The sequence below is a fragment of the Mixophyes fleayi genome, chromosome 4 (assembly GCF_038048845.1).
Source record: "Mixophyes fleayi isolate aMixFle1 chromosome 4, aMixFle1.hap1, whole genome shotgun sequence".
In the NCBI taxonomy this organism is placed as follows: Eukaryota; Metazoa; Chordata; class Amphibia; order Anura; family Limnodynastidae; genus Mixophyes; species Mixophyes fleayi.
The window spans coordinates 168,997,821-169,025,455 of record NC_134405.1 but is presented as its reverse complement, the minus strand read 5'-3'; the positions used below and the strand labels follow the sequence as shown (position 1 = coordinate 169,025,455).

At 40.6% G+C, this 27,635-nt stretch overlaps 1 protein-coding gene across 1 annotated transcript in view; it reads left to right on the top strand.

The window, feature by feature from the left end:
• The first annotated feature begins 324 nt into the window (after positions 1-324).
• The window catches only part of LOC142149569 (mucin-19-like), a 105,568-nt gene continuing 78,257 nt past the window's right edge, over positions 325-27,635 (top strand). The window contains exons 1-7 of the mRNA XM_075204895.1: positions 325-340; positions 3,032-3,067; positions 7,525-7,548; positions 20,657-20,680; positions 22,740-22,763; positions 25,102-25,125; positions 26,024-26,044. Of these exons, the coding sequence (XP_075060996.1) occupies positions 325-340; positions 3,032-3,067; positions 7,525-7,548; positions 20,657-20,680; positions 22,740-22,763; positions 25,102-25,125; positions 26,024-26,044 (169 nt within the window). The remainder of the gene's footprint in view (positions 341-3,031; positions 3,068-7,524; positions 7,549-20,656; positions 20,681-22,739; positions 22,764-25,101; positions 25,126-26,023; positions 26,045-27,635) is intronic.

The window sequence follows — 27,635 nt, the reverse complement described above, 5'->3', positions numbered from 1 at the left end:
CTGCTTAGCCCCTAGAGTCTATTGAAAAGATTATTGTCCAGTTTGTCCAAACACATGGGTGACTGTGTTAGACCAGGCAGGTTGCTTCTAGCATTACTGGAGCTATTAATGTAGCCAGAAGGGTCCTGATTCATTAAGGATCTTAAGTTTAGAAACAGTCAGTATTTAAGTTATGTGCAAAACAGAATACTAATTTGCACCCCTTGCATTGTAACATGGTTTTGTCCAGGAGACTGAAATAAGAAGTTTCTTAAGTTTAGATTCTTAATGAATCAGGCCCAATATTATTATTTTAATTGTCATTGATTGTGAGACATCCAACAAATGAAAAACAACAAAGGTAATCCCATGCACATGTAAGAAATCTGGGGGGAGGAGGTAACATACATTTGAGCAGTATACTTTTCTGGGTGGTAAAAGCAGTTTCAAGAGATGTATACATTATTTCATTATTTAATTATACAAAATCTATTAAACTGACCATGAATTTGATTTACTAATTTTAAAGGAAATATTGTCAACAGATTAAATTGGTTGTGTGCTATATTTAAATCAGTTATCATCAGCCTTTAATACTAATACAATTATGCAAATATCCATATTTTTACTGATATGTAATAAGTTAGACATCAATAAAAACTAGATAACAGATAACATCTGCATAACATCTGCATAAAGTGCATAAAGTACTTTCATTTACATAGTGACAACTACCAGTAAACGGCAGGTGAAATCAGCATGTACCATGGCTGGAACTCAGAATGCCTGTGTTTTTATTTCTTTAGTCACACATAGTCTCTGATTTCCCCATGCAATAAACATATTTTATATTTTGTACATAAGTAAAATCATATATGTCGGCGGTTCCCAAAGTGTGCGCCGCGGCTCCCAGGGGTGCCACGGCGCTGTCACAGGGGTGCCGCGGCGCTGTCACAGGGGTGCCGTGGGCCAGCCATAGAAAAAAACAAACAACACAAAAATTTACCAATCCGTGCGGTGCCGGGACCCAGCATCCTCCTCTCTCACGCAGCTGTCACTGCGTGAGAGAGGAGGATGCTGGGTCCCGGTGCCGCGCGGATTGGTAAGATTTTGTGTTGTTTGTTTTTTCTATGGCTGGCGCGCGGCAGAAGGGGACAGCGTGACAGAGAAGGAGGACAGCGTGAGAGGGACAGAGAAGGAGGACAGCGTGAGAGGGACAGTGGAGGGGGACAAACGTGGAGGGGCAGTGGAGGAGGACACAGCATGAGTGGGGCAGTGGAGGGGGACACAGCGTGAGAGGGGCAGCGGAGGGGGACACAGCATGAGAGGGACAGTGGAGGGGGACACAGCGTGAGTCGGGCAGTGGAGGGGGACACAGCGTGAGAGGGACAGTGGAGGGGGACACAGCGTGAGAGGTGCAGTTGACACAGCATGAGAGAGGGGGGTACAGCATGAGAGAGGAGGGGGGGCAGTGGGGCAGAGGAGGGGGGACAGCGGGGCAGAGGAGGGGGACAGCGTGACAGAGGGCAGAGGAGGGGGGACAGCATGGCAGAGGAGGGGGACAGCGTGACAGAGGGCAGAGGAGAAGAGACAGTGTGGCAGAGGAAGGGGAACAGCTTGGCACAGGGCAGAGGAGGGGGGACAGCATGGCAGAGGAGGGGGGACAGCATGAGAGAGGGCAGAGGGCACAGCGTGAAGGAGGGCAGAGGAGGAAGTGACAGCATGGCAGAGGAAGGGGACAGCGTGAGAGAGGGCAGAGGGGGCAGCGTGACAGAGGGCAGATAGGGCAGAGTGTCTGGGGAAGAGTGTCTGGGGGCAGTGAGGGTAGGGTGTCTGGGGGCAGAGGGGGAATAGTGTCTGGGGCAGAGTGTCTGGATGCAGAGGGAGCATTTTTGTATACAACTAAATAAGTATTTCTGTCCTGACCTAAATACTTATTACAATTTTTTGACCCAACTAAAACAAGACTGCACAGTAATTATTTTGAAGGGGTGTCTTAAAAAAAATATGGAGACTCTAAGGGGGGTATTCAGTTGACGGCGGGATCGCCGAAAATCCCGCACTTTAAAAATATTACCGTTAATACAGTAATATCTCGCTGGATTTCAGCTCGCAGCTCCCTGACCACTGACTTAGAGTGAGGGATTAGATATAACGAAAGCACAAAGAGCTGATATTCCATTCATCTCTTACTTTTTAACTGATTAATGATGTTTTCAAAGTATTTTAGGTACATCTTAAGGACAGACATAGAATGCTAGTTGACAGTAGCCATGGTAAAACAGAACAGCACAAAACACACTAGGCACAAAGGTACAGGCAAACATAAGAAACAATAACCTTGCACCACAAGGTGGTACCAAACAGAAGGTTAATATCTGGGGGGATTCGTTCAGCACCCCACTTGCTCAAGATAATTGAATTATACCCATAATGACAGGTGGGCAGAGTCTACGTTTCAAGTAATGCCACTTTTATTAACAGAGACCTAGTTCTATTCAGAAGGAAATAGCGAGCCCAGCTATCTTTACTGTTATCTATAAAATTTGTAAATATTGAGATACTAACAGAATATTTGAATGAATCTCTCCTGCTTAGCACCCTCCAACATCAGTCACTAACAGTTATATATATTGAAAAGCACATCAGAGCTGTAGTACCATAAGTTAAAGCATTGACAAATATTCTACACAATGTAAAAGAAGCTTGTGTTGTCAGAAGAGTGCCAAATTAGGGACACAGAAGCTTGGTGGGAGATATTTCAATGAAAAAATATAAGCTTTATTGTCCGTAATAAATAACCACTTAACCACTGCTTGGTAGTAGAAGAGACTTTTTTGGAGGGAGGAAGCTAACAAATTCTGTGATTCCTTTGATAAAATGTTAGAAAATGCTACAAAAGTAAACTATGTATGTTTACTTAGAGTGAGGGATTAAATATAAAGAAAGCACAAAGCGTTGATATTGTATTCATCTCCTCCTTTTTAACTGATTAATAATGTTTTCAATGTATTTTATGTACATCTTAACAGAGCAATTTATTTAATTTCAGGAGAAACAACACCAGCAGGATCCCCCGACTATATTGGTACAATTAATTTACATAAAGAACAACCATATTACAGCAGCATTTATTTTTAAAACAGTTAAGCTATTTGGTTTTAGCATCCAACAGTAGACACTTTAGTTAGAGCCAAAGTTAAGTATACTTTCAAAGAGGGATGTTAATGCTCCAATACCACCTAAAGTATTATTCCATAGAGACTGATACCGATGTTACTATATTTGTCCTCACTATAATTGACCGAGACTTCTTTTTGTATTCTGTCCAAGGTGGGCACTTTCTTGCAATAAAAGTGGAGGAATAACCAGCATGGTCTGTGTCAAACAATTTAGCCCACAAATACAATATTTATAAGAAGGGTGGGTGGGTTTTTAGTAGCGGTGTGCACCGGCCACTTTTAGTGTTTTGTGTTTTGGGTTTTATGTTCTGGTTAGCTTGAAGTTTTGGGTTCTGATTTGTTTTGCCAAAACACCTGACGAAAGGTTTTGGTTCTAATTTATTTTTAAAAAAGCATAAAAAGTGCTAAAATCCAGTTTTTTTGTTTTTTTTCACTCCTACACTATTATTATCCTCAATAACATTCAATAACAATCATTTGCACTAATTTTCAGTCTATTCAGAACACCTCACACCTCACAATATTGTTTTTAGTCCAAAACGTTGCACCGAGGTAGCTGGATGTCTAAGCTAAGCGACACAAGTGGGCGGCACTAACACGTGGCTGTGTAGGCTTGAATGGCCTTTTTCTGCTCCTCCATCCTCTGCAGCATATAGAGGGTGGAGTTCTAGCGCGTCACTACCTCTTGTTTTCGTTGATGACAGGTCATTTTCATTCTTTTTTTATTTGGCAGGAACAGTGAACATAGTTTAATATCTGATACGAATCTTTCTGGACTGCGTAGTGGAGTGGTCCCGGTACCTAATTTGGTACCGGGGCCACAATACATCCTTCAAATTGTCTGAATTCCACTGCACAGATGGCGGACACCGGATGCACGTCTAACACCAACATAGCTGTTAAGGCTGCAGTTATCTGCTTTGCCATAGGATGACTACTGTCGTACTTCGTGCCCATGGCAAACGATTGTTGGACGTCACATAATGCCAAAAAAAGAGTTGCAAGATGGAATTGTCCTTGAGTCCTCCCACCGACCCTTATGTTGTTGAAATAGGACATGCACACTTTAACAAACCAATCATTTCAGCGACAGGACCTACCAAACAACTGTGGCTGAAATGATTGGTTTGTTTGGGCCCCCACACCAAAAAAGCTATTCATCTCTCCCTTTACAAACTAAACAGGCTCTACTGAGGCAAGATGTCATCCTCATCCTCATCCTCTGATTCCTCTCCCCCGTCAGTGTATACTTCCTCATCCTCACACATTATCAATTCGTCCCCGCTGGACTCCACAACCACAGGTCCCTCTGTAGTATCTGGAGGCCAGTGCTGTACTTGATTGAGGAATTGATAATTCATTTTTATGAACATCATTTTTTCAACGTTCTGCGGAAGCAACCTCCTTCGCCGCTCACTGAGCAGGTTCCCCGCTGCATTAAAAACTCTTTCGGAGTACACACTGGAGGGGGGACAACTCAGGTAAAATAGAGCCAGTTTGTACAGGGGCTTCCAAACTGCCTTTTTTTCCTGCTAGTAACAATATGGACTGTCTGACATGTCTATTTGGATGGTGTCAGCAAAATAATCCTCCACCATTTTTTCAATTGTGACAGCATCCAATGCAGCAACAGTAGACATGTCTGCAATGGTTGGCAGGTCATTCAGTCTGGACCAGATGTTCTCAGCATCCCCGCCAGCGGGTCTTTTAGGAAAACTGAGCTTTTTCCTCGCAGCCACAGGTGTTGAAGATTGGGCATCGCCCTTGGCAGACGACATTGATGGCATTTCATCTTCTATGTCATGATTAGTGGCAGCAGCTTCAGCATTAGGAGGAAGTGGGTCTTGATCTTTCTCTACTTTATCCTCCAAATTTTTGTACTCCATTATATGCAGCACAAGAGAGCGTACCCCTAAACCACACACACTTTGGGACTGCAGAAACAGTGAACGTAGTAATATGGATTGCAGTTTCTATTTTTTGGGACTGCAGAAACAGTGAACGTAGTAATATAGATTGCAGTTCCTATTTTTTGGGACTGCAATAATATATTGCTCTATAATATTTTTTATAATTTTTTTTAAAAAAAATTAGATTTTTTTTAAATTATTTATTTATTTTTTGTTTAATTTTTTTTAAGATTTTGGGATAATTATCAAATTACTATGGACTTAGCAGAAAAAAATACAGGACAAAAGCACCACTGGAATCAGCAGGACAGAGCACTGGCCAAAGTACTACTGGACTCAGCAGGACAGAGCACCACTTGACTAAACTAATCAGCAGGACAGAGCACAGTATCACTATTTCTCAACAACCTCCCTCTACACTACCCACAGGGAGAATGAAGATGGCGGCTGCGAGCAGGGCATTTATGACATGCGAGATCCGACGCGAGACTTGGATGTCATAGCCTCGTTTTGGATTCCTTAGGCGGCCGGAAGTATCCGAACAGTGCTCGGATCCGGTCGGATCCGCACTGTTCGGGTGGGTTCAGATTAGCGAAATCCGAGCCCGCTCATCCTTAGTTTTTAGGTGCCACTTGATACATATTTTCTGCCCACTTGTAATGCCTGACCGGTGGGTGTTTCAGATGCATGCATTAAGGACAGATATAGAATGCTAGTTGACAGTAGCCATGGTAAAACAGAACAGCACAAAACACACCAGGCTCAAAGGTACAGGTAAACATAAGAAACAATAACCTTGCACCACAAGTTGGCACCCAACAGAAGGTTAATATCTGGGGGGATTCGTTCAGATCCACACTTGCTCAAGATAATTGAATTATACCCGTAATGCCAGGTGGGCAGAGTCTACGTTTCAACTAATGCAACTTTTATTAACAGAGACCTAGTTCTATTCAGAAGGAAATAGCGAGCCCAGCTATCTTTACTGTTATCTCTAAAATTTGTAAATATTGAGATACTAATAGAATATTTGAATGAATCTCTCCTGCTTAGCACCCTCCAACATCAGTCACTAACAGTTATATATATTGAAAAGCACACCAGAGCTGTAGTACCATAAGATAAAGCATTGACAAATATTTTACACAATGTAAATCAAGCTTGTCTTGTCAGAACAGTGTCAAATTAGGGACACGCAAGCTTGGTGGGAGATATTTCAATGAAAAAATATAAGCTTTATTGTCCTTAAGAAATAACCACTGCTTGGTAGTAGAAGGGGCTTTTTTGGAGGGAGGAAGCTAACAAATTCTGTGATTCCTTTGATAAAATCTAAGAAAATGCTACAAAAGTAATCTATGTATGTTTACTTAGAGTGAGGTATTAGATATACAGAAAGCACAAAGATATGATATTGTATTTATCTCTTACTTTTTAACTGATTAATAATGTTTTCAATGTATTTTATGTACATCTTAACAGAGCAATTTATTTAATTTCAGGAGAAACAACACCAGCAGGATCCCCAGACTATATTGGTACAATTAATTTACATAAATAACAACCATATTACAGCAACATTTGTTTTTAAAACAGTTAAGCTATTTGGTTTTAGCATCCAGAAGTAGACACTTTAGTTAGAGCCAAAGTTAGGTATATTTTCAAAGAGGGATATTAATGCTGCAATACCACCTAAATTATTATTCCATAGACACTGCTACCGATGTTACTATATTTGTCCTCACTATGATTGGCCGAGACTTCTTTTTGTTATCTGTCAAAAGTGGGCACTTTCTTGCAATAAAAGTGGAGGAATAACCAGCATGGTCTGTGTCAAACAATTTAGCACACAAATACAATATTTATAAGAAGGGTGGGTGGGTATTTAGGTGCCACTTGAAACATATTTTTTGCCCACTTGTAATGCCTGACCGGCGGGTGTTTCAGATGCATGCATTAAGGACAGACATAGAATGCTGGTTGACAGTAGCCATGGTAAAACAGAACAGCACAAAACACACCAGGCACAAAGGTACAGGCAAACAAACATAAGAAACAATAAGCTTGCACCACAAGGTGGTACCAAACAGAAGGTTAATATCTGGGGGGATTCGTTCAGCACCCCACTTGCTCAAGATAATTGAATTATACCTGGAATGACAGGTGGGCAGAGTCTACATTTCAAGTAATGCCACTTTTATTAACAGAGACCTAGTTCTATTCAGAAGGAAATAGCGAGCCCAGCTATCTTTACTGTAATCTCTAAAATTTGTAAATATTGAGATACTAACAGAATATTTGAATGAATCTCTCCTCCTGAGCACCCTCCAACATCAGAGACTTTTTTTTTTCACAATGAATTACCTGTATGTTATATGTAATTAATGAAAATGTCTTTTTGATTTGTGCTATAACTATTACTTATTGTATATTTCTTATCATTCCCCATATATTAGCAACCCAAGTTCCTACTGCACATGGTAAGTACAGGTAGTATGTTTTCCATCAGTAAGGTATGTGTGTGTAAACAAAACATTTTAATATTTTATCTATTCCAATCTGCAAATTAAAAGCCCTCACGTCCTTTTGCCCCATGTACCGACCAAAACGGGCAATGTAAATATTTTTGCTGAGAGTATTATTGGGCTGGTCTGGGCTGCCGTGATCTGCCTATTGTTAAAATGATCTACTGATCCTCAGCCAGCTTCCCTTGGTTGGTAATAATAAAACACTGATAAGTTGTGGTCACTGTAATGGGGAGGTGGGGAGGCAAATGGACACAACTGAGAAATGCTAACAGAGTAAATGTGACATTTTAAATTTATTTATTTATTTTTTTTATACTTTTTATTTGCATTTTCAAACATAAAATATTAAACATTCAGCAAACAGTTCTCAGGTAAGGGATTACAGGCTGAAGGAAAAGTGTTACTGACAAAAGGGGAAAAAAAATATCTCATCAAATAATTATATGGAAATCACTTTTTATGATTTGAGAACAAACAATATTATAGATAATATCACTATTTGTTGAACACTTACATTTGTGTCAAATAAGAAAAGAAAAAAAAGAAGATTAATCAAAACCAAACAGAACCAATACATTGTAAAACAATCAGGAAGTAAAATAGTGTGCGCAACACCTCAAGCAGAAAATACTAGTGGCTCAACTATTGGTAAGTAAGGATTAAATCAAATTCACAGTTCACTTTAAAAATGAGCCATCATCAGCTTGCATCTTTCCGCACAGATGGAGTAGAAGAAAGGTAAAGTAAAGTAGCATAAGCTACACTAGACATAGGAGCCATTAGTCCTCTGTTTCCCACCACCTGTATAAGAACCAGGTGTTGAACTCAAACACCTTAAGAATGGTATCTTGTTGGGCCTCAGGAAGCGATTCTATGTAAGGTCCCCATTTAGAATAAAACTTAAGAACCCTTTTTTCAACATCTGGGATGGCCGTCTGCCAAAGAAGACAATTTCTATTAATTCTATTTTCCTACGCATTTTATGTGTCGCGGAACAGAATATTGCTGGCCATTGGGGAGGGGAGGAGATGTGGAGGCATATGAAGCAAGGCAGCTGGGGAGTAGAGTGCAAAAAGCTCTCCTTCCAATTCCAGATTGACATAGAAATCCTGACATATTAACCAACCTGAGGCATAGCGGAATAGGGCAGATCGAGCAAAGGCCCCAATGTCTGGGATGCCGATGCCTCCCTGTTTCTGTCTAGGTGTCATTTAGATTTAGCGATTCTGGGCCTACTATTTTTCCATAGACAGTTAGAAAACATTTTGGTGCATTGAGCAGCATCTGCTGTAGATAGACTGACAGGAATCATCTGCAATAGGTAGGTCAGCTTTGGGAACAATATGGTTTTAATAATAGCATTTCTGCTAAGCAGGGAGAGGTTAAGGTCCTTCCAGTTACCCAGTTTAGATGATATAGCATCAATTATGTGCGGATAGTTCAATTTATATAAATCTTTGCAGATTGGCAGGGATATACAGTGTATACTTAGATATTTAAGTTTTCCTTTCACTACTTTAAATTGGGACAAGGTATCATGAACATCGGGAGAGGAGTTGTGACCAGTAAGGAGTAGGGCCTCTGATTTATCTGCATTAATTCTATAGCTGGCAAAAAAGCCAAACATTTCAATGGTTCCCAATATGGATGGTATAGAGCGTATGGGGTCAAAGATTAATAGCAACATATCGTTGGTGTATAGAGCTACTTTACTGTCTATACTTCCAGTTGTAATGCCCTGATATGCTGTGTTTGATGTTAAAGCAATAGGCCAAGGTTTTAGTGCTAGGGCGAACAGTAGTGGTGAAAAGGGGCATCCCTAATGTGTTCTCTGTTGGATGCAGAACGCATCAGTTACATAACCATTAGTCAAGATCTGGATCAGTGGCTGTGTGTAAAGTGTTTGTAGAGTAGCCACAAACTCATCAGAGAGGAGTGTAAGTGCTGTATCACAGCCAAGACTTTCCGCACGTTTGTCACGGAATGCCTGCCACAGATGAATCCTGTGTGATCGGGATGGAGAATATGAGGGACTATCAGTTTTAGACATGCCACCAATTATTTTATCAAGATTTTATAGCCTACATTAAACAATGATATAGGACGATATTGCAAGTACCACCCTGGTTTGGGTAATAATTTTTTCAGAGCCGAATTGAAATTAGTGGGAAGGAGGTTCTTTATTAATATATCATTGGAAAAGTCCTGTAAATATTCAGAAATAAAATTCACTGGACACTCCGTCCGGGCCAGAGGCCTTTATTGTTTTTAAACATGTAAAAGCTCGTTGTACTTCAGCTAATGTAAAGGTGACCGTGAGTGATGCCACCTGTTGGTCTGAAATTTGTGGTAATGTGAAATTATCCCAAAACGTTTGTTTGTTAGAAAGGTGCAGGGTGTCTTGGGCGTAGAGATCAGAGTAGAATGACCGCAATAAGTCTGTGATTCCCTTCCCATCTCATCACTTAAGGCATGGATAACATTTGGGACTCTTTTCTATTTGTAGCAAATTAGTGAGAAGATGGAGAGACTTGCTTCCAAATTTGCAAAATTTATACATGCATGTATGAAAATTGCTAATTCGTGTCAAAATATTATCAAAATTTTCTCCTATAAAGTTATCTAGTGGTAGAAGAGGGGGTGAGTTTTCAGGACCTGATAAGCAGAAGTCAGTTGAGTCTGTGCTACCAAATATAGTTAAGATCCTTATTATTTTGTCTGACATATGATATAATGTGTCCCCGAAGCACTGACTTAGCAGTCTGCCAGAATAGTTGAGGGTCGTCCCTATGTTGCTGATTGTCAGGCCGCAATCAGCATGTTAGTAAACATCAAGGAATTAGCAAGTTTGGCAAGTAATTATCATTGTATATGGGAGTCTTTTATAGTCTTGGTCCTAAGCTTGAACCAGATCAGTGAGTGATCTGCCAAACCCATGGGTATAATACCTACAGGCTCACATTTGGGGAGTAAGGAGGAAGAGATAAGAAAATAATTAATTCTGGAAAGTGTATCATGTGCCGCAGAGAGACATGTGTAATCATGCATTGTAGGGTTCAGAGTCCTCCAAATTCGATCAAAAAAGTTGGTCAGCTATTTATTGGATGCCCTGTTCAGGATAGTCACCCATTTGTGCAGATGCACCACCCCCCCCCCAGTCTAGAACATGTGAGCCAACAATATTAAAGTTTCCGAACATTTTTTTTACTTTTCTTACCATTAATTGTCTCTTTGTCCCGGGACTCCCATATTATTATTTGTGAGTCCCAGGACACAGAGACAATAAATGATAAAAAATAAAATCAGAGTGCTATAGTACAATAGAGAACATCACATTGGAGTCAAAACCAGAGTTTTCGGATTCGGAGAGGATTATTCCCCAACCGACAAGTTCACTGTTGCGCTACACAAGAAGAAGCTAACCAATGCATTCCGCAAACCTGTAATAAGCAAAAAGAAAGAAAGGGGGAAGAAGGTTGGGGAGAAAGGGGGGAGAAAGGTTAGGGCGAGCAAAGATGGGAGAGGAGACAAAGAAATGTGGGAAGGGGAGGTAGAAAGCGACTAGCAAGAAATATTGGGGGTAATGGTAGAGCAGAAGCAATGGCCAGTCATCTGTTCCCGCACTCAACAGCCATTAAAAGCATACTGGCACTCCCCGTTTCCTGTTCCAAAAGAATAGTAGTCCATAAGTCACTCAGAGGCCCTATCTGACCTGTCCATCTCCTCCTCCTTCAGAGAGTTGAGTGCGTCATCAGCAGAAAGGAAGTCTTTAAAATCAGAGCCATAAAGGACCAGCAGGGGAGCTGGTAAAGTAATGCAAATTTCCATTTTGCTTTGATGAGTTTGGTACAGAATGGAGAGAGGTCACGGTGTGCCTATGTCACTACAGCTGAGTAATCCTGAAATAGGTGCAGACAATGCGTATCCCATACAAGAGTGTCAACATTTTTAGAAGCTGTCCAGATGTCCACTTTTTGGGTGTAGTTAAGGCAGCAAAATATTATAGTTTGGGATCTTCCTGAGTCAGGATCCCTGGATGGGCCTAGACCAGTGGTTCCCAAACTTTTGCAGTTCGCGGCACCCTTAGAGTCTCCAAATTTTTTCAAGGCACCCCTCCAAAATAATTACTGAACAGTCCTGTTTTAGAGGTAGTTGGGTCAAAAAGTTGTAATAAGTATTTAGGTCACGACAGAAATACTTATTTAGTTGTATGCAAAAATGCCCCTCTGCATCCAGGCACACTGCCCCCTCTGCATCTAGGCACACTACCCCCTCTGCAACCAGGCACACTGCCCTCTCTCACATTGCCCCCTCTGTCATGCTGGCCCCCTCCTCTGCCCTCTGTCACGCTGGCCCCCTCCTCTGCCCTCTGTCACGCTGTCTCCCTCCTCTGCCCTCTCTCCCCCTCCTCTGCCCTCCTCCTCTGCCATCTGTCCTTCTCCTCTGCCATATGTTCCCCTCCTCTGCCCTCTGTCCCCCTCCTCTGCCCTCCTCCTCTGCCCTCTGTCCCCCTCCTCTGTCCTCCTGGTCTGCCCTCTGTTCCCCTCCTCTGCCCTCCTCCTCTGCTCTCTGTCCTCCTGGTCTGCCATCTGTCCTCCTCCTCTGCTCTCTGTCCTCCTCCTCCTCTGCTCTCTGCTCCCCTCCTCTGCCCTCCTCCTCTGCCATCTGTCCTCCTGGTCTGCCCTCTGTCCCCCTCCTCCTCTGCCCTCTGTCCCCCTCCTCCTCTGCCCTCTGTCCCCCTCCTCCTCTGCCCTCTGTCCTCCTCCTCTGCTCTCTGTCCCCCTCCCCTGCCCTCTGTCCTCCTGGTCTGCCATCTGTCCTCCTCCTCTGCTCTCTGTCCTCCTGGTCTGCCATCTGTCCTCCTCCTCTGCTCTCTGTCCTCCTGGTCTGCCATCTGTCCTCCTCTGCCATCTGTCCCCTCCTCCTCTGCCATCTGTCCCCCTCCTCCTCTGCCCTCTGTCCCTCTCCTCCTCTGCCCTCCTCCTCCTCTGCCCTTGGTCTGCTCTCTGTTCCCCTCCTCCTCTGCCATCTGTCCTCCTGGTCTGCCCTCTGTCCCCCTCCTCCTCTGCCCTCTGTCCCCCTCCTCCTCTGCCCTCTGTCCCCCTCCTCCTCTGCCCTCTGTCCTCCTTCCCCTCTGCACTCGGTCTGCCCTCTGTCCCCCTCCCTCTGCCCCGCGCCAGGCAAAAAAAAAAGAAAGAAAACAGAAACTTACCAATCCGCGCGGTGCCGGGACCCAGCAGCCTCCTCTCTCCCGCAGCTGTCACTGAATGACGTCAGTGACAGCTGCGGGAGAGAGGAGGCTGCTGGGTCCCGGTGCCGCGCAGATTGGTAAGTTTCTGTTTTCTTTCTTTTTTTTTTTGGCGGGCCCACGGCACCCCAGTGACAGCGCCGCGGCACCCCTGGGAGCCGCGGCGCACACTTTGGAAACCACCGGCCTAGAATGTGTGGCTGTTCTATAACAATTGAGGAATGGGCACATGGAAATTGGAGCAGAGTTGGCAGGGTGGTAGATAAGAAATGGGTTATCCTTTTACCAATTCTGGCAAACTGATAAGATTATTTCGGAGTGACCAAGGTCATCAATTCTAATCCATAATTGTTTTTGCATTTTACAAACCGCTACCAACTTTAGCTTTACTTGTGCAACATTGTGGAAATGTTCGCTGATTTGCTGTTTGTTCATTTGAACATGTTGGGAAGCTTGCAAAAGCTGGGCTTTCAAATGTTGTATTGCTGTGGTAAACTTAGAGGCCTGTTCCTGAAACATTGGTTCCATCATTTCCTTTATGGCTTTGAAAACATCCAAATATAAATCAGGAGTCGTAGGAATATCAGACATTTGAGTATTATCTGCTTGTTCGTCCGAACAAGATTTCCCTGTGGTAGCAACAGGTGGATCCTTTTTTAACCACTCACCTTTTACACGTTGCTGTTTACCAGATAGCTGTGAATTTATGTTTCTCCATTGTAACCAACATTTATAACAGTCATAGATGAAATTAAAATTTATTATTATAATTAATTTATAAGGCGCCACAAAGGGTCCGCAGCACCATAAATGACATACAAAAAACAGTGAGCAATGACACAACATAATACAGAAAGAACAAAAAATTAACAAAAATATATACACAGACACAGGTAACATGCTAATGCAAATCAAATTATTACTGGGACTATGAGTGAAAGTGATGGTAGAAATCAGCGAGAAGTAGGCCGAAGCTTAAGAAAATAGGGCTAGGGAAGCAGGCCAAGTGGTACAGAGGGTGATGGAATAGTAGAGGGAGCACACAAGGAAAGAGGGCCCTGCTCCTGAGAGCTTACATCCTAAAGATTGGCAAAGACACCAGATAAAGCTGGGTCCAGTAGGGTTCCTGGGTGTATTAGTTACCCATATTGATGAATATGTGCAAGCAAGTCAAGCAAACCCTTGTAAATGTCCATACTATCAATCTGGGTACTGGGGGACACCGACTATAAACATAGCAGGGGGGTGACCTGGGAGAGCGGACAGGAGTAGAGAATAAGATAAATCATAGAAACAGCTGTTGCATCAGCCCATTATCTCCAGGTGGCAGCAAAGTCTCTGTTACCTTGCTTGACAGGTGTGATATGCAGACAAGGCTAAATGCGGCAACAAAGCACAGGTTGCAATTATAGGATCAGCCACTAGATGGTGTCAGCAGGTATTTGGTAAAACATGAAGTTAAAACATGGCCACAAGATGGCAGCGGAGGACACCAGATAGTCAGGCTACATTAAGAAGAAACTGTGAAAGGTGCAAACTGGAAAGCCACTTTAGAGAAGTTGATGCCAGGTTAATGGAAAATCTGTCTAGCATTTTTACAAGCAATCACAAAAGGTAAAAATTACAGGATAAGCCTCTCATAAAAATCAAATGATTACTCGCCAATGTAAGGAAAGGATCCTTGAGCACCAACACTAAACTCTAGGGATCCAACCATTGATTTTAATAAGGACATAGGGGATTACTAGTGACTCAGGAAGCTGCGTTTGCCCAGTCATCATATGTGGGTATACGGCAACCTTACCAGACAAGCCAGTTCAGCAGGGGGGATGTGTGAATTCACTGCCAGGACATTAGTGATTGGAGGGGGGAGGGCCGCACTCAGGCACCCCCTGAAGGAGAGGAGTCCGTTTCTGTCCCATGTGTAGTGTGAGCACTTAGCAACGCTGTATAAAAAAATCTTGCGGCAGCCTCCAGGAGGGTGCAGCAGACGCCGCACCAGCCAGACATAGGGTAGGTCCCTGGGGTGGGAATGCTGTGCTTGTCGGAAATGCCAGGGGAGCTTCTGCAGAGAGCTATGCTTCAGCCACAAAGGGCCTAGATACTCAATATAAACTCGCATCGCTCTGGTGGACTTCTCTTCCAGCTGATGCTCTTACAGGCTGGGAACCGTGCACCCCACTCAGGCATAGCAGAAGCAATCTGGCCTGCCCTGATCAGGCGTTCTCTGTCTACAACAAATCCCTCACTACTGCCTTAGACGCTGTCGCCCCGGTCTCTTCTATCCGCCGCCGACGCCTTATTCCCCAACCCTGGCACTCCAAACTTACCCGTTTCCTTCAAAAATGCTCTCGCACAGCTGAACGCCTCTGGAGGAAATTTCATTCCATGGCTGACTTCCTCCACTTTAAATTTATGCTCTCCTCTTTCTGCTCTGCCCTGTCCCTTGCTAAACAATCCTTCTTCAAGTCCCTCATTTCTTCTCAGTCCTCCAATCCCCGTCGCCTCTTTGCCACCTTCAAATCCATCCTCTCTCCCCCCCTCCCCCTCTCCCACCTTCCCTCTCCGGCTCTGACTTCTCCACCTTTTTCTCTTCCAAAATTGAAGCCATCAGACTGAACATTTCCTCCTCCAATCCCTCTCCCGCCACCACCATCGCTTCACCGCCCTCTATTAATCAGCTCTGGTGCTCCTTCACCCCTACATCTGGTGATGAAGTTCACTCCCTTATTCTTTCCTCTCCACCCTCTACCTGTCCTCTTGATCCAATCCCCTCTCACCTCCTTCGCTCTCTTACTCTTACTGTTTGCTCTCACCTGGCTCACTTTTTCAACTTATCACTCTCCTCTGGCATAGTCTCTCCTATCCTCAAGAAAGCCAATCTTGACCCCACCTCCCTTGCGAATTATCGCCTTATCTATCTTCTCCCATACGCATCCAAATTACTCGAGCGGATTGTCTGCAGCCGCCTCACCACACACCTCTTGGTCAACTCCCTCCTTGACCCCCTCCAATCTGGCTATCGCCCCCTCCACTGAAACTGCCTTGGCCAAAGTTACCAATGATCTCCTATCAGCCAAAGCCAAGGGTCACTTCTCCCTACTCATCCTCTTCGATCTCTCTGCGGCCTTTGACACTATAGACCACCCCCTCCTGCTGCAAACTCTTCTCTCTCTTGGCCTTTCCAGTTCTGTCCATGCCTGGTTCACCTCATACCTTGCTAACCGCTCTTTCTCTGTATCCATGTCTGGTTCTTCCTCCACCCCCTCCTCTCTCCCTATTGGAGTCCCTCAAGGCTCTGTTCTGGGCCCTCTACTCTTTTCGCTCTACACTTCCTCCCTTGGCGCTCTCATCTCCTCTTTCGGTCTTCAGTATCACCTCTATGCTGATGACATTCAACTCTACATATCTTCTCCTGATCTTTCCTCCTCCCTCCTCTCTCGTGTATCTCACTGCCTCTCAGCCATCACCTCCTGGATGTCCTCGTGCTTTGTCAAAATTAACATCTCTAAAACTGAACTCATTGTATTTCCCCCGCCTCGACTCCCTTCCCACCATGACCTCTCTATCGTTGTTAACAACTCCACCATCTCCTCTGTCAGCCAACTCCGCTGCCTTGGGGTCACTCTTGACTCCTCTCTCTCTTTTGCCCCCCACATTCAATCCCTCGCCCAAGCATGTCGCTTCCAACTCCGCAACATTGCCCACATCCGTCCCTTCCTCTCTCAGGAAGCCACCAAAACTAGCATACACGCACTCATCATCTTCCGCCTTGATTACTGCAACCTCCTCCTTACTGGCCTCCCCCACTCCCACCTCGCACCCCTCCGCTATATACTCAATGCGGCTGCAAGACTCATCTTCCTTTCACACCGCTCCTCCTCTGCCTCACCTCATCTCCATTCACACTCCTGCCCGCTCCCTACGCTCAGCTAATGACCGCCGCCTCTCCTCCACTCTTATCACCACTTCCCACTCCAGAATCCAAGACTTCTCCCGTGCCACCCCCCTCCACTGGAACGACCTCCCTTGCTCCATCCGTCTCTCTCCTAATCTGTGCTCCTTCAAACGAGCACTCAAAACTCACCTGTTCCTCAAAGCCTACCAACCTTCTACCTAACCCCGCATCTCCTCCAAACGTTCTACCCTCTCTCCTCCCGGTCCCTCTCCCCACACTTCAACTTCCTCCAATTGTGTCTGTTTCGTTCACCCACCCTTAGGATGTAAGCTCGAATGAGCAGGGCCTTCTTCCCTCTTGTCTCCACACCTGTTCTTCTACTCCGCCTCTACTGCATTAACCTGCCTGGAGTTTCTGAAGCATTGGTATTTTGTTTATTGGTCTGTACTGTCTCACCCTGTATAGTCTACTGTTTGCTTTGTGTACGGCACTGCGGAAATCTTGTGGCGCCTAACAAATAAATGATAATAATAATAATAATAATAATAATACCGGTGATGACACCCACAGGGACAGATGTTAAGGCCTTGGGTTAGCAGAAATTGTAGTACAGGTCTGCAGTGCCTGGGGCAGTGCGTTTCACACCGATACCAGGTCATCTGCTGTGGGGAGCCTCCAGATCTGAAAATATAGGCAGAAACGGCATCAATTGAAAGCCAAGGTGGTCAACCGTCTGTGGGGGCTAGTTCACGTGTGACAGTAGGGTAACAATGAGACAGAGCTAATAAAGTCTCCATGGTGTTCAGAGCCCACAAGAACCCCCGTCCAACCATTTTGGCTACCAGGCCATGCCCTTCATTATTAGGATTTACATTTTTATTTTAGCTTAGGACATATATGAATGTGGTCGGATAGGCTCTTTATTTATACCTAGCCCTGCCTTTATATATACTTTGTCCTTCCTAAAAACAACAGTAAAACACATTTAAAAAATTCCACGTGCCATAAGTTCTTAGTTTCATAATTATTTTCATTATTTAACACATGCAAATGCCCATCTGGGTTATTTATCATATTATTTACTTTAATGAGCCTATTTGAGATTTTTAATATTTTAGCAACGATGGCGGATCACTTTTTGGGGGCAATTTACTATAAAAGTCATGTTGGGACAGCGCATCCGATAGACGGCTGTCCTGGTGATGATTCTTTTCTAATGATGACTCCGGGTTTTGACCTGGAGTCTTTACTGCGCATGCGCGACCTAGAGTTGTACAATTGAAATTTTAATTAGACAGTGCACAGGAGAAAAGCAAGGATACCGAGAGGGATCCAATGATCCATTTCCTGCGATGCTCCCCCCATAGGATTGAATGGTTAATGCTATCTTCAGATGGTGTCAGCCATCTGGTCAAGCTCCATAAAAATAGTCCCCGTTGAGTATTATGGAGATAGCTGGATTCTGCAGTGCTTTGCCTAAGGCAGGCGATATCTCCGATATCCCCTGCATTAGGCTTTTTCTTAAATAACCACTTTATTTTAAAATGCCTAAACCATGTAGAAAAAGCCATTTCAGCATGATTTAGGGCTTCATAAATAGGCCCCTAAGTACGTTACTTATGTTAAAGTGAAATGAAACAGAAAAAAATAAAGAAACCAATGTAATAGGCACATAGTTGTTAATTAAAAGTGATAAATGGGTAATATATAAAAGCATTTTTTAATATATATAATTAATTTCCTTATTATAGAGATATGTTCTGACATCCAAGTATCAGTAAAAAATGCATTTCACTCTCTACCACCTAAAAATATACCCATTCCATTGGACAGTGTGAATCATAATCCATATTTCACCAACATGTCAAGTTAAAATAGACAGAGGTTTTAAAGAGATAGAAAAACCTTTTTTTAAAAAATCATATCCTCAAATCATAATACGATAAAATGCAACTTATTATCTTTTCTGCAGTCTTTTGGTAGTATAATAATGATATACATAATTTGTCTCTAACCTACATATTAGTGTCCTGTAGACTTCAGCTGATTCACAAATTCTGATTGAAAATTATTCGCCGGAACTTTTTCACTTTGCCTCTCTTTCCTATATTATATTCTGTTGATGTTGCAGCAATATTGCTGCTCCCTGTAAAACAGCTAGCCCTTAGCACTGCAGAGAAGCTGATGAGCTTAGAGAATCATTAAACCTCATAATTTAATTTCATACATGAAATATGAAGGTGAAATAAATTTATTGTTACCCTGATATTTTAATGCAACTTTAAAATGTAAAGTATTATATCAACACTCCCTCGCAGAAACATCTAATAGATCAAATACAGGTATAAACCATTAGTAAAAAAGGACAGATTGCGCCTACATTGTTTGCCTGTCACGCAATGATTTGGTGACCTGTCCTACGTCAGCTGGACCGATGTGTTATCTACAGCGACTTTACATTCGACCGAAGGTCCGATCGCTCGGACGATTAATGCGTACACACTAGTCCCGTTTTAGGCGAATAACGAAAGACCGACCATCCAAGTAGCAACTTTTCACAGCCATAGATTCTGTTGGACCAAAGAGTGGTTCAAAAGGAGAGACTCATTCTCTCATATGCCTCTGCTAGAGGAGATATGGAACAACAACCCCGATGACTTCAGGAATTTCCTGAGAATGAATGAATCCACATTCCAGGAACTGTTCCAACTAGTCACCCCCATCATTCACAAGGAGGACAGCCGTTTAGGGAGACACATATCTGCAGAGCAGAGACTTGTTGCTACCCTAAGATCTTTGGCAACAGGGGAACACTGGACACATATAAACGAGTAATATACAAAAATGTATATAATTATGCAGGCAGACAAATGTAAGAGACATATTTTGCATTATTATTCAGTATTCAGTGTACAATAATGTGACAAATAGGCATAATTATGAAGGCAGACATAAGCAATACACATACTGTATAAATAAAACATTGTTTTTTTTATAACACTGCAGTGACAAAGGTTTATAATTAAACTAGCAGACATATGTTGTGCGCATAAATGCAATAGACACCTGCTGTTGCTTTACCGCTAGAAGCACCTAATTACCAAATGAGCAACGTGCGGACACCGCACCACAGGGGAATGGTACAGGCATCAGAAATTTACATACACACGCCCCCAAATGAGGAACTATCTGCAGTTGCTCGTGGATGGATCGGAATCCTATACACACTACATGATCATTATTTGACTGGTCGGAATATATTAAACAGTATGACCAACTAAATGAGCCACCAATCAACACTTTAAAATAACTTTTGACATTGTGTCACTATTCAGTACTACTACTAAGCCGACTTCCGACCGATCGGTCGTATCACGGCTGATTTGCTCGATTATTGGTCGAAAATGCTCCAGTGTATACCTAGCCTAAGATAAATATAAACTAAATCATTGCCTACTTCTGCACAACTAATCAAGATAACCCTGTCACCTGCTAAAGTTGTTCCTTGAATACAGTAATTCTGTGAATGATATTGTTATAAATGAACGTTACAGATATAATTATAGCGATCACCATTTTGACTTATACTTGGCCATTCCGAGAATATACAGCTCAGACATAATCAAGCACAATTGTTTCATTTCATGTTCTGTTAAAAGACATATAATTGATAACCACAATCTACAGATTGGTGAATTTTACCATTGATTATGTTTTCTTATACAGAGCATGGTAACATCAAGAAGATTATTCTAGTATGGTACATTGGGAGTGTAAAAGTGAAGGAAAACCTATAATTACTGACATTCAGCGACATTCATATTTGTTGTATTTTGCAGATTCAAAAAATTCTGTTCTGACTTGTGCTGTAACTATTACTTATTGTATATTTCTTATTATTCCCCATATATTAGCAACCCATGCTCCTACTGCACACGGTAAGTACAGGTAGTATGGTTTACATCAGAAAGATGTGTGTGTAAACAAAACAGATACATTTATACTTTATATCTTCCAATGTGCCAAACCAGACAGGCCATGTGACAACTGTTGCTGAAAGTACTATTGGACTGGTCTGATGAGTTTAGAGGTTCATTAAATCTCATAATTTAATTTCATATATGAAATATGAAGTTAAAATACATTTATTGTTTCCCTGATATTTCAATGCAACTCTACTAAAAGTAAAGTATTATGTCAACACCCCCTTACCTTACAGAATGTATAAAAAAACAACCTGTAAGTTTGACATTTCTCACCTTTCTTGCTTAGTTATGTATAGTAAAAATAATACACACAGTAAGTGATTCATGTTTTTATCAAAATTAGGGATGTGCACCGGCCACTTTTGGTGTCTCGTGTTTTGTGTTTTGTGTTTCGGATTTGCTTGAGGTTTTGGGCTCGGATTTGTTTCGCAAAACACCTGACGAAAGGTTTTGGTTCGGATTTAAGGTTTTGGATTTATTTTGAAAAATAAAGCACAGCACAGCAGAGATATAGCAGGACAGAGGACCACCTAACCCAACCTCCCTCTACCCTGATCAATGCCCGAGTGAAGATGGCGGTGGCTAGCGGGGGATTTATAGAATACGAGTATCGTGAGATCCGACAGCGGGATTATGACTCAGAGCCTCGGTTTCAGTTTTGCAATTGGTGGGAATACCCGGATCTGTCTCGGATCCGGCTCGGATCGGCAACGTTCGGGTGGGCTCGGATTTCAGATATCCGAGCCCGCTCATCTCTAATCAAAATGTGTCTAAAATAGAACTTTTGGTTAATCATCACTTTGGTGTGGTTGGTATTGCAGGGATAATGGAGAAATAAATGTAAAACAAGGTTCTATTATGCTGTGCCTTTATACTTTTATTTTGATTTGGCTCAGATGTGTTAATTGCAGCTAAGGCCATTATGACAGAATTAAAAATAATTGGGACAATTCAAAGGTATTCATTATTGCAATTGTTTGTCACCCAATGGTTTGGAGACCTGTCCTACATTAGTAGATTCTCTGTATTTTGAATCTTAAGATAGGTGTAACTAAACCAATGGCAAGTTATGCACAACTAATAAAGATAACCCTGTCACATGGTAAAGTTAGTCATTTTTTACAGTAAGGCTCGGTACACACTATAGTGTTTTCAGCCAACTATTGGGCCAATCACCCGATAAACGACCATCCAGCCCGATATTGCATTAGCGTGTACACTTAGACGATGAACGATAGTCGTTCTAAAGCACCGACCATTGTTTGATTTGATTGTTTAGCAGTGCTGTAAATCTCGTTCAGCTATGGTCAGGATCTCCATAGAGTTTTTTGAGTCATGATCTTTTCACACAATGGTTATAACAGATGAAGAACACAGATCTGTGGGCAAATCTTTTAAAACATGCAAAGTGTGTACGCATAAATCGACATGCTGATCGGAAGTATTTTTTTTCAGTCATTAGTAAATTCGTTAGATAACAGATTGTTCAGAAAATTCTGTTGTGTGTACATAGCCTAATTCTGTGAATGATATTGTTATAAATGAAAGTTACTGATATAATTATAATGGTCACCATACTGACTTGGCCATTCCCAGAATATACAGCTTAGACTGAGTCAAGCACACTTGTTTAAATTGATGTTCTGTTAAAACTCATGTAATTGATAACCTCTATATACAGGATGATGGGTTGTTTTTTTTACCATTGAGAATGTTTTTCTATACAGAGCATAGAACCATTAAGAAAAATATTCTAGTATGGTTCACTTGGAGTTTAAAAGTGAAGAATAGACTGACTATAATATTATATGTAGACTTGCAAGCTCAGAGACATGTATTTTATGAAGACTTACCTATAGGTATTAGGTAATTCATGAGAAGGGCATAATACAAATATGATTACTGACATTTAGTGACATTCGTATATGTTGTATTTTATAGACTCAAAAAATTCTGTCTTGTTTTGTAACTATTACTAATTCTATATTTCTTATTATTCCCCATATATTAGCCACCCACGATCATACTGGATACAGTAAGTACAGTAGTATGTTTCCATCAGAAAGATATTTGTGTGTAAGCAAAACAGTTTCATTTTATACTTTATCTCTTCCAATGTGCTGACCCAGATGGGCAATGTGGCAACTGTTGCTGAAATTATTATTGGGCTGTTCTGGACTATCAAACGTTTGATAAAATAGTCTTCTGATCAACAGTCAGCTTCGCCTGGTTTTAATAAAACACTTATAAGCTGTGGCCACTGTACTGTGGATGTGGGGAGGCAAATGGACACAATTGAGAAATGCTAACAAAGTAATAGAGGACTGGCATCACTTGGCTTTATATTTTTAATTCAACTTTGGACATATATATAGATGTGGTCTGATAGACTCTCTTTTATACCTAGCACTGCTTTTAAATGTATTTTGTCCTTACGACAAACAACAGTAAAACACATTTAAAAAATGTCACTGGCTATGAGTTCTTAGGGGCATATTCAATTGTAATGTGCTTAAAGCAATAAATAGTATGAAAAGTAACCCAGACGGACAATTGCATCTGTTAAATAATAAAAATTATTAGGACACTAAGGGGCATATTCAATTGTCCACGGGATTGCTGAAAATCCCGCGGACCGCGCAGGATTACCGTTATTACGGTAATCCTGCGCGGAAAAATTCCCTGAGCTGCGAGCTGAAATCCAGTGAGTAAATTACTGTATTAACGTTTTTTCCATGCAGGATTACCGTAATAACGGTAATCCTGCGCGGTCCATGGGATTTTAGGCAATCCCGTGGACAATTGAATATGCCCCTTAGTGTCCTAATAATTTTTATTATTTAACAGATGCAATTGTCCATCTGGGTTACTTTTAATACTATTTATTGCTTTAAGCACATTACTTATGTTAAAGTGAAATGAAGCAGAAACAAAAACAAATCTAATGTAATAGGCACTTAGTCATCTATTTAAAGGGATACATGGGTAATATATACAAGCTTTAAAATGCTGAAGTTGAAATGCATCAAAGTTTTAAGATGATTAAGATGATATGCAATTTATTAGCATTGCAGCATTTTGGTTGTAAAATAATCATATATGTAATTTGTCTCTAACCTGTTTGTGTCCTGGAGATTTCAGCTAATTTACCAATTCTGATTAAAAAAAAATCACCCACCAGAGCTTTCACTTGGCCTCTCTTTCCTATAATATATTCTTATATTGTTGCAGCAGTATTGCTGCCCTCTGCAAAGCAGATTACCCTTAGCACTGCAGAACAGCTGATAAGTTGTTTAGAGGATCACTAAACCTCATAATTTAATTTCAAATATGAAAGTAAAACACATTCATCATTACTCTTTTATTTCACTGTAAATCTATTAAAAAGTAGAGTATCTTGTCAACACTCCCTCACAGAAACCTTTAATAGATTAGATGCAGGTATAAACCATAAGTAAACAAAACAAAAACAGTTGTTGTCAGCACTTATCTGTAACACTGCATATCTGTGTGTATCTAGCAAAATGAAAACATGAGGTATTAGTTCATAGTTTGATCAAAATATTTAAGCCTGCATCTCAGCCAGCCATAGTTAGATTCAATTTCCTGTACCTGGGAGGTGAGTGCATCTGATTTTAACTGCATTTTAATAGTGGCTAAAGCTTATAGGTCAGTGTAGGACTTGCATACAATGAGGTACTCTTGACTGTGGGATGCAGGCTTAAATGTTTTGATCAAAATATGAACTAATGCCTCATGTTTTCATTTTGCTAGATACACATATATGTGTAGCATTAAGGATAAGCGCTGACAACAACCGTCTTTTTGTTTTACAAACATATATGGGCATTTATATTACCATGCAGCTGGTACCATATATAATATGGGATATACTGAGCGTGTGCGTATTTCTTCTCTGGTTTTGTTTTCAACCATAAATAAGTAAGGGCAGATTGCGTTTACATTTCTTGGTAATGAGCATGAAAGAAGCTAGTACGGTGTAACAGCTTGCTTTGTTGTAGGATGGTAGCTATCATCCATAATTCAGTCCAGTAACTACAAATTCACAGTATACCGATATGTCATGCTTAGCATTATTGAGCAATGTGGTTGATTTCAGGCTCTTCTGCCTATACATGAAATAACAAGTAAAATGTCCACTGTTTTGCAAATTCATTTTAAAATTTAAAGCCCAGAAATATATAAAAAATATCTATAGGATTGTAATTGATTGTAATTAATGACAAGGGCGAAATACAAATATGATTACTGACATTCAGATTCGTTGTATTTTAACAGTTCACAAAATTTCTTTATGACCTGTGCTATAACTTTTACTTGTCCTATGTTTCTTATTATTCCCAATATATTAGCAACCCAAGCTCCTACTTCACCTGGTAAGTACTGATAGTATATTTTCCATCAGAAATATGGTTGTGTGTGTAAACAAGACAATTATAGTTTATACTTTATCTCTTCCAATTCACAAATTAAAAGTGCTCCTATCCTCTTGCCCCCATGTACCGACCAAGATAATGCAATTGTTGCTGAGAATATTATTGGGCTGGTCTGGGCTTCCAAACTTTTGTTAAAGTGGTCTTCTGATCCTCAGTCAGCTTCGCTTGCCCGGTATTAATAGAACATTGATAAGCTGTGGCCACTGTACTGGGGAGGTGGGGATGCAAATGGACACAATTGAGTAATGGAGGACTGGCATACTTAGGCTTTACTTTTTTACTTTGGACATATATGAATGTGGTCTGATAGGCTCTTTTTTTATACATAGTCCTGCCTTTATAAGTATTTGTTGTTAATAAAAACAACAGTAAAACAAAATTTTAAAAATCCAAGTGGCCATGAGCTCTTAGGGCTAGATTTACTAAGCTACGGGTTTGAAAAGGTGGGGATGTTGCCTACGGCAACCAATCATATTCTAGCTTTCATTTATTTAGTACCTTCTACAAAATGACATCCCCACTTTTTCAAACCCGCAGCTTAGTAAATCTAGCCCTTAGTGTCATATTTTTTTCATTAACAAATGCAAATATTAATTTAGGCTAATGTATGTTTGTCACTTAAACAGATCTTTCAACAGCAGCTCAAGTTAAGATTTTTTTCAAATTTGTAGGTGGTTATATATTGGTAAAGATGTTAAGGATATGAAAACTTATTTACTTAATTACATTATATTAACATGTTTAAACGTATATATCATGTTAATCACATATGTAGTTAGAAGAAATTTCACTATTGCAACCAATAACATTTTTGTTGTTTTTTTGTATTTCACAACAGCGAGTGAATCAGATACTGAAGGTAATAATTTTTACTATTCAACAACTACTAATAACACTTAAGTATTACATATTCCTTAAAATATATATAGCATAACAAATACATTACATAACTAACATAATATACCATTAATTGAAAAAAAGATTTATCTCAGAAATAGCCATATGAACTGCAGTAAGTTCAGAAAATATTGTGAAATAAGGTCCTATAGTTGCTGTATCGTTGGCATTATAGTTCCTAGTAGACAAGATTGCGTTAGAATTTCAAGCAAATTGAGTTTTGTGGCAGAGTTTTGTGAGGCCATTTCTCAGAGGTTCAGAGTACAGCAATGCAAGCTTTGTGTTCCTAATTGGCTTGGCCGTTCTGCAGAATGACATCATGTTTACGGTATTGGATAGGTGGGGATGCAAATGACACAACTAAGAGATACTAATGGAGTAATAGAGGACTTTGAAATAATTATGCTTAATGATTTTATTTTAAATTTGGACATACTGCATATTTAAGAATATGGTTAGATAGGCCCTCTTTTATAGACTTTGCTTCCCTATATATAAATATATATATATATATTTATCCTTAAAAAGTACAGTAAAACACATTTAAAACATGCTAGTGGCTATGAGTTCTTCGTGTCATAATAATTTTCATTACTTTACAGATGCAGATGTTAATTTATGCTATTGTATGTTTTTCATTCCAATCACTGCTTACAGCTCCAACTTAGGTTAATAAATAAGATAGATATATACCATATTTTTGAAAATAAGTAAATGTAAATGAGCTTGGAAATCTATTCCATTATTTACATTATATTTAAATGTTTAAAAAAAAATAATATATATATATATATATATATATATGTATATATGTACTGAATATATATACATGTACCGTATATATATATATATATATATATATATATATATATAAATATATCTATATATATATGCTGTATGTATATATATATACATATATATATATATATGTACATCTACGATTATATATATATATATATATATATATATATATATATATATATATACATATATGCGTGTACTATATATATATATATATATATATATATATATATGCTGTATACATATATGCTGTATGTATATATGTATATATATATATATATATATATATATATGTGTGTGTGTGTGTGTGAAATACAGTATTATAGTTGCTGTGTAGGTGCATTATAGTCCACAGTAGCGATAAACAAGATTGTGGTGGAATTTCGAGCAAATTGAGTTATGTGGTGGAATAAGCCATTTTCGGGGGTGTAGAGTCCCAGTGACACAATATTCTGCTTTTGCGTTGCCATTCTGCGAAATGACATTCCACACTGTATTTAAAAATTCACATTCTATGGAATTTATAGTCCATTAAAAGAACTGGGACGATGATGATAAATTCATTGGTGGTGTGATTGGGGTCGGACTGCCAACACATAAGGCTAAATTCCACCAGAGAAGGGTGTAACATTTTGTGGTCAAATGCAAAAAAAGCTGAATATTTAATGGAACAGTTTTGAAGATATTGCTCCTCTCTAGTCCCCAGCCACACATGTAGATTTTAATTGTTCAATGTTTACAGCTGTGATCAA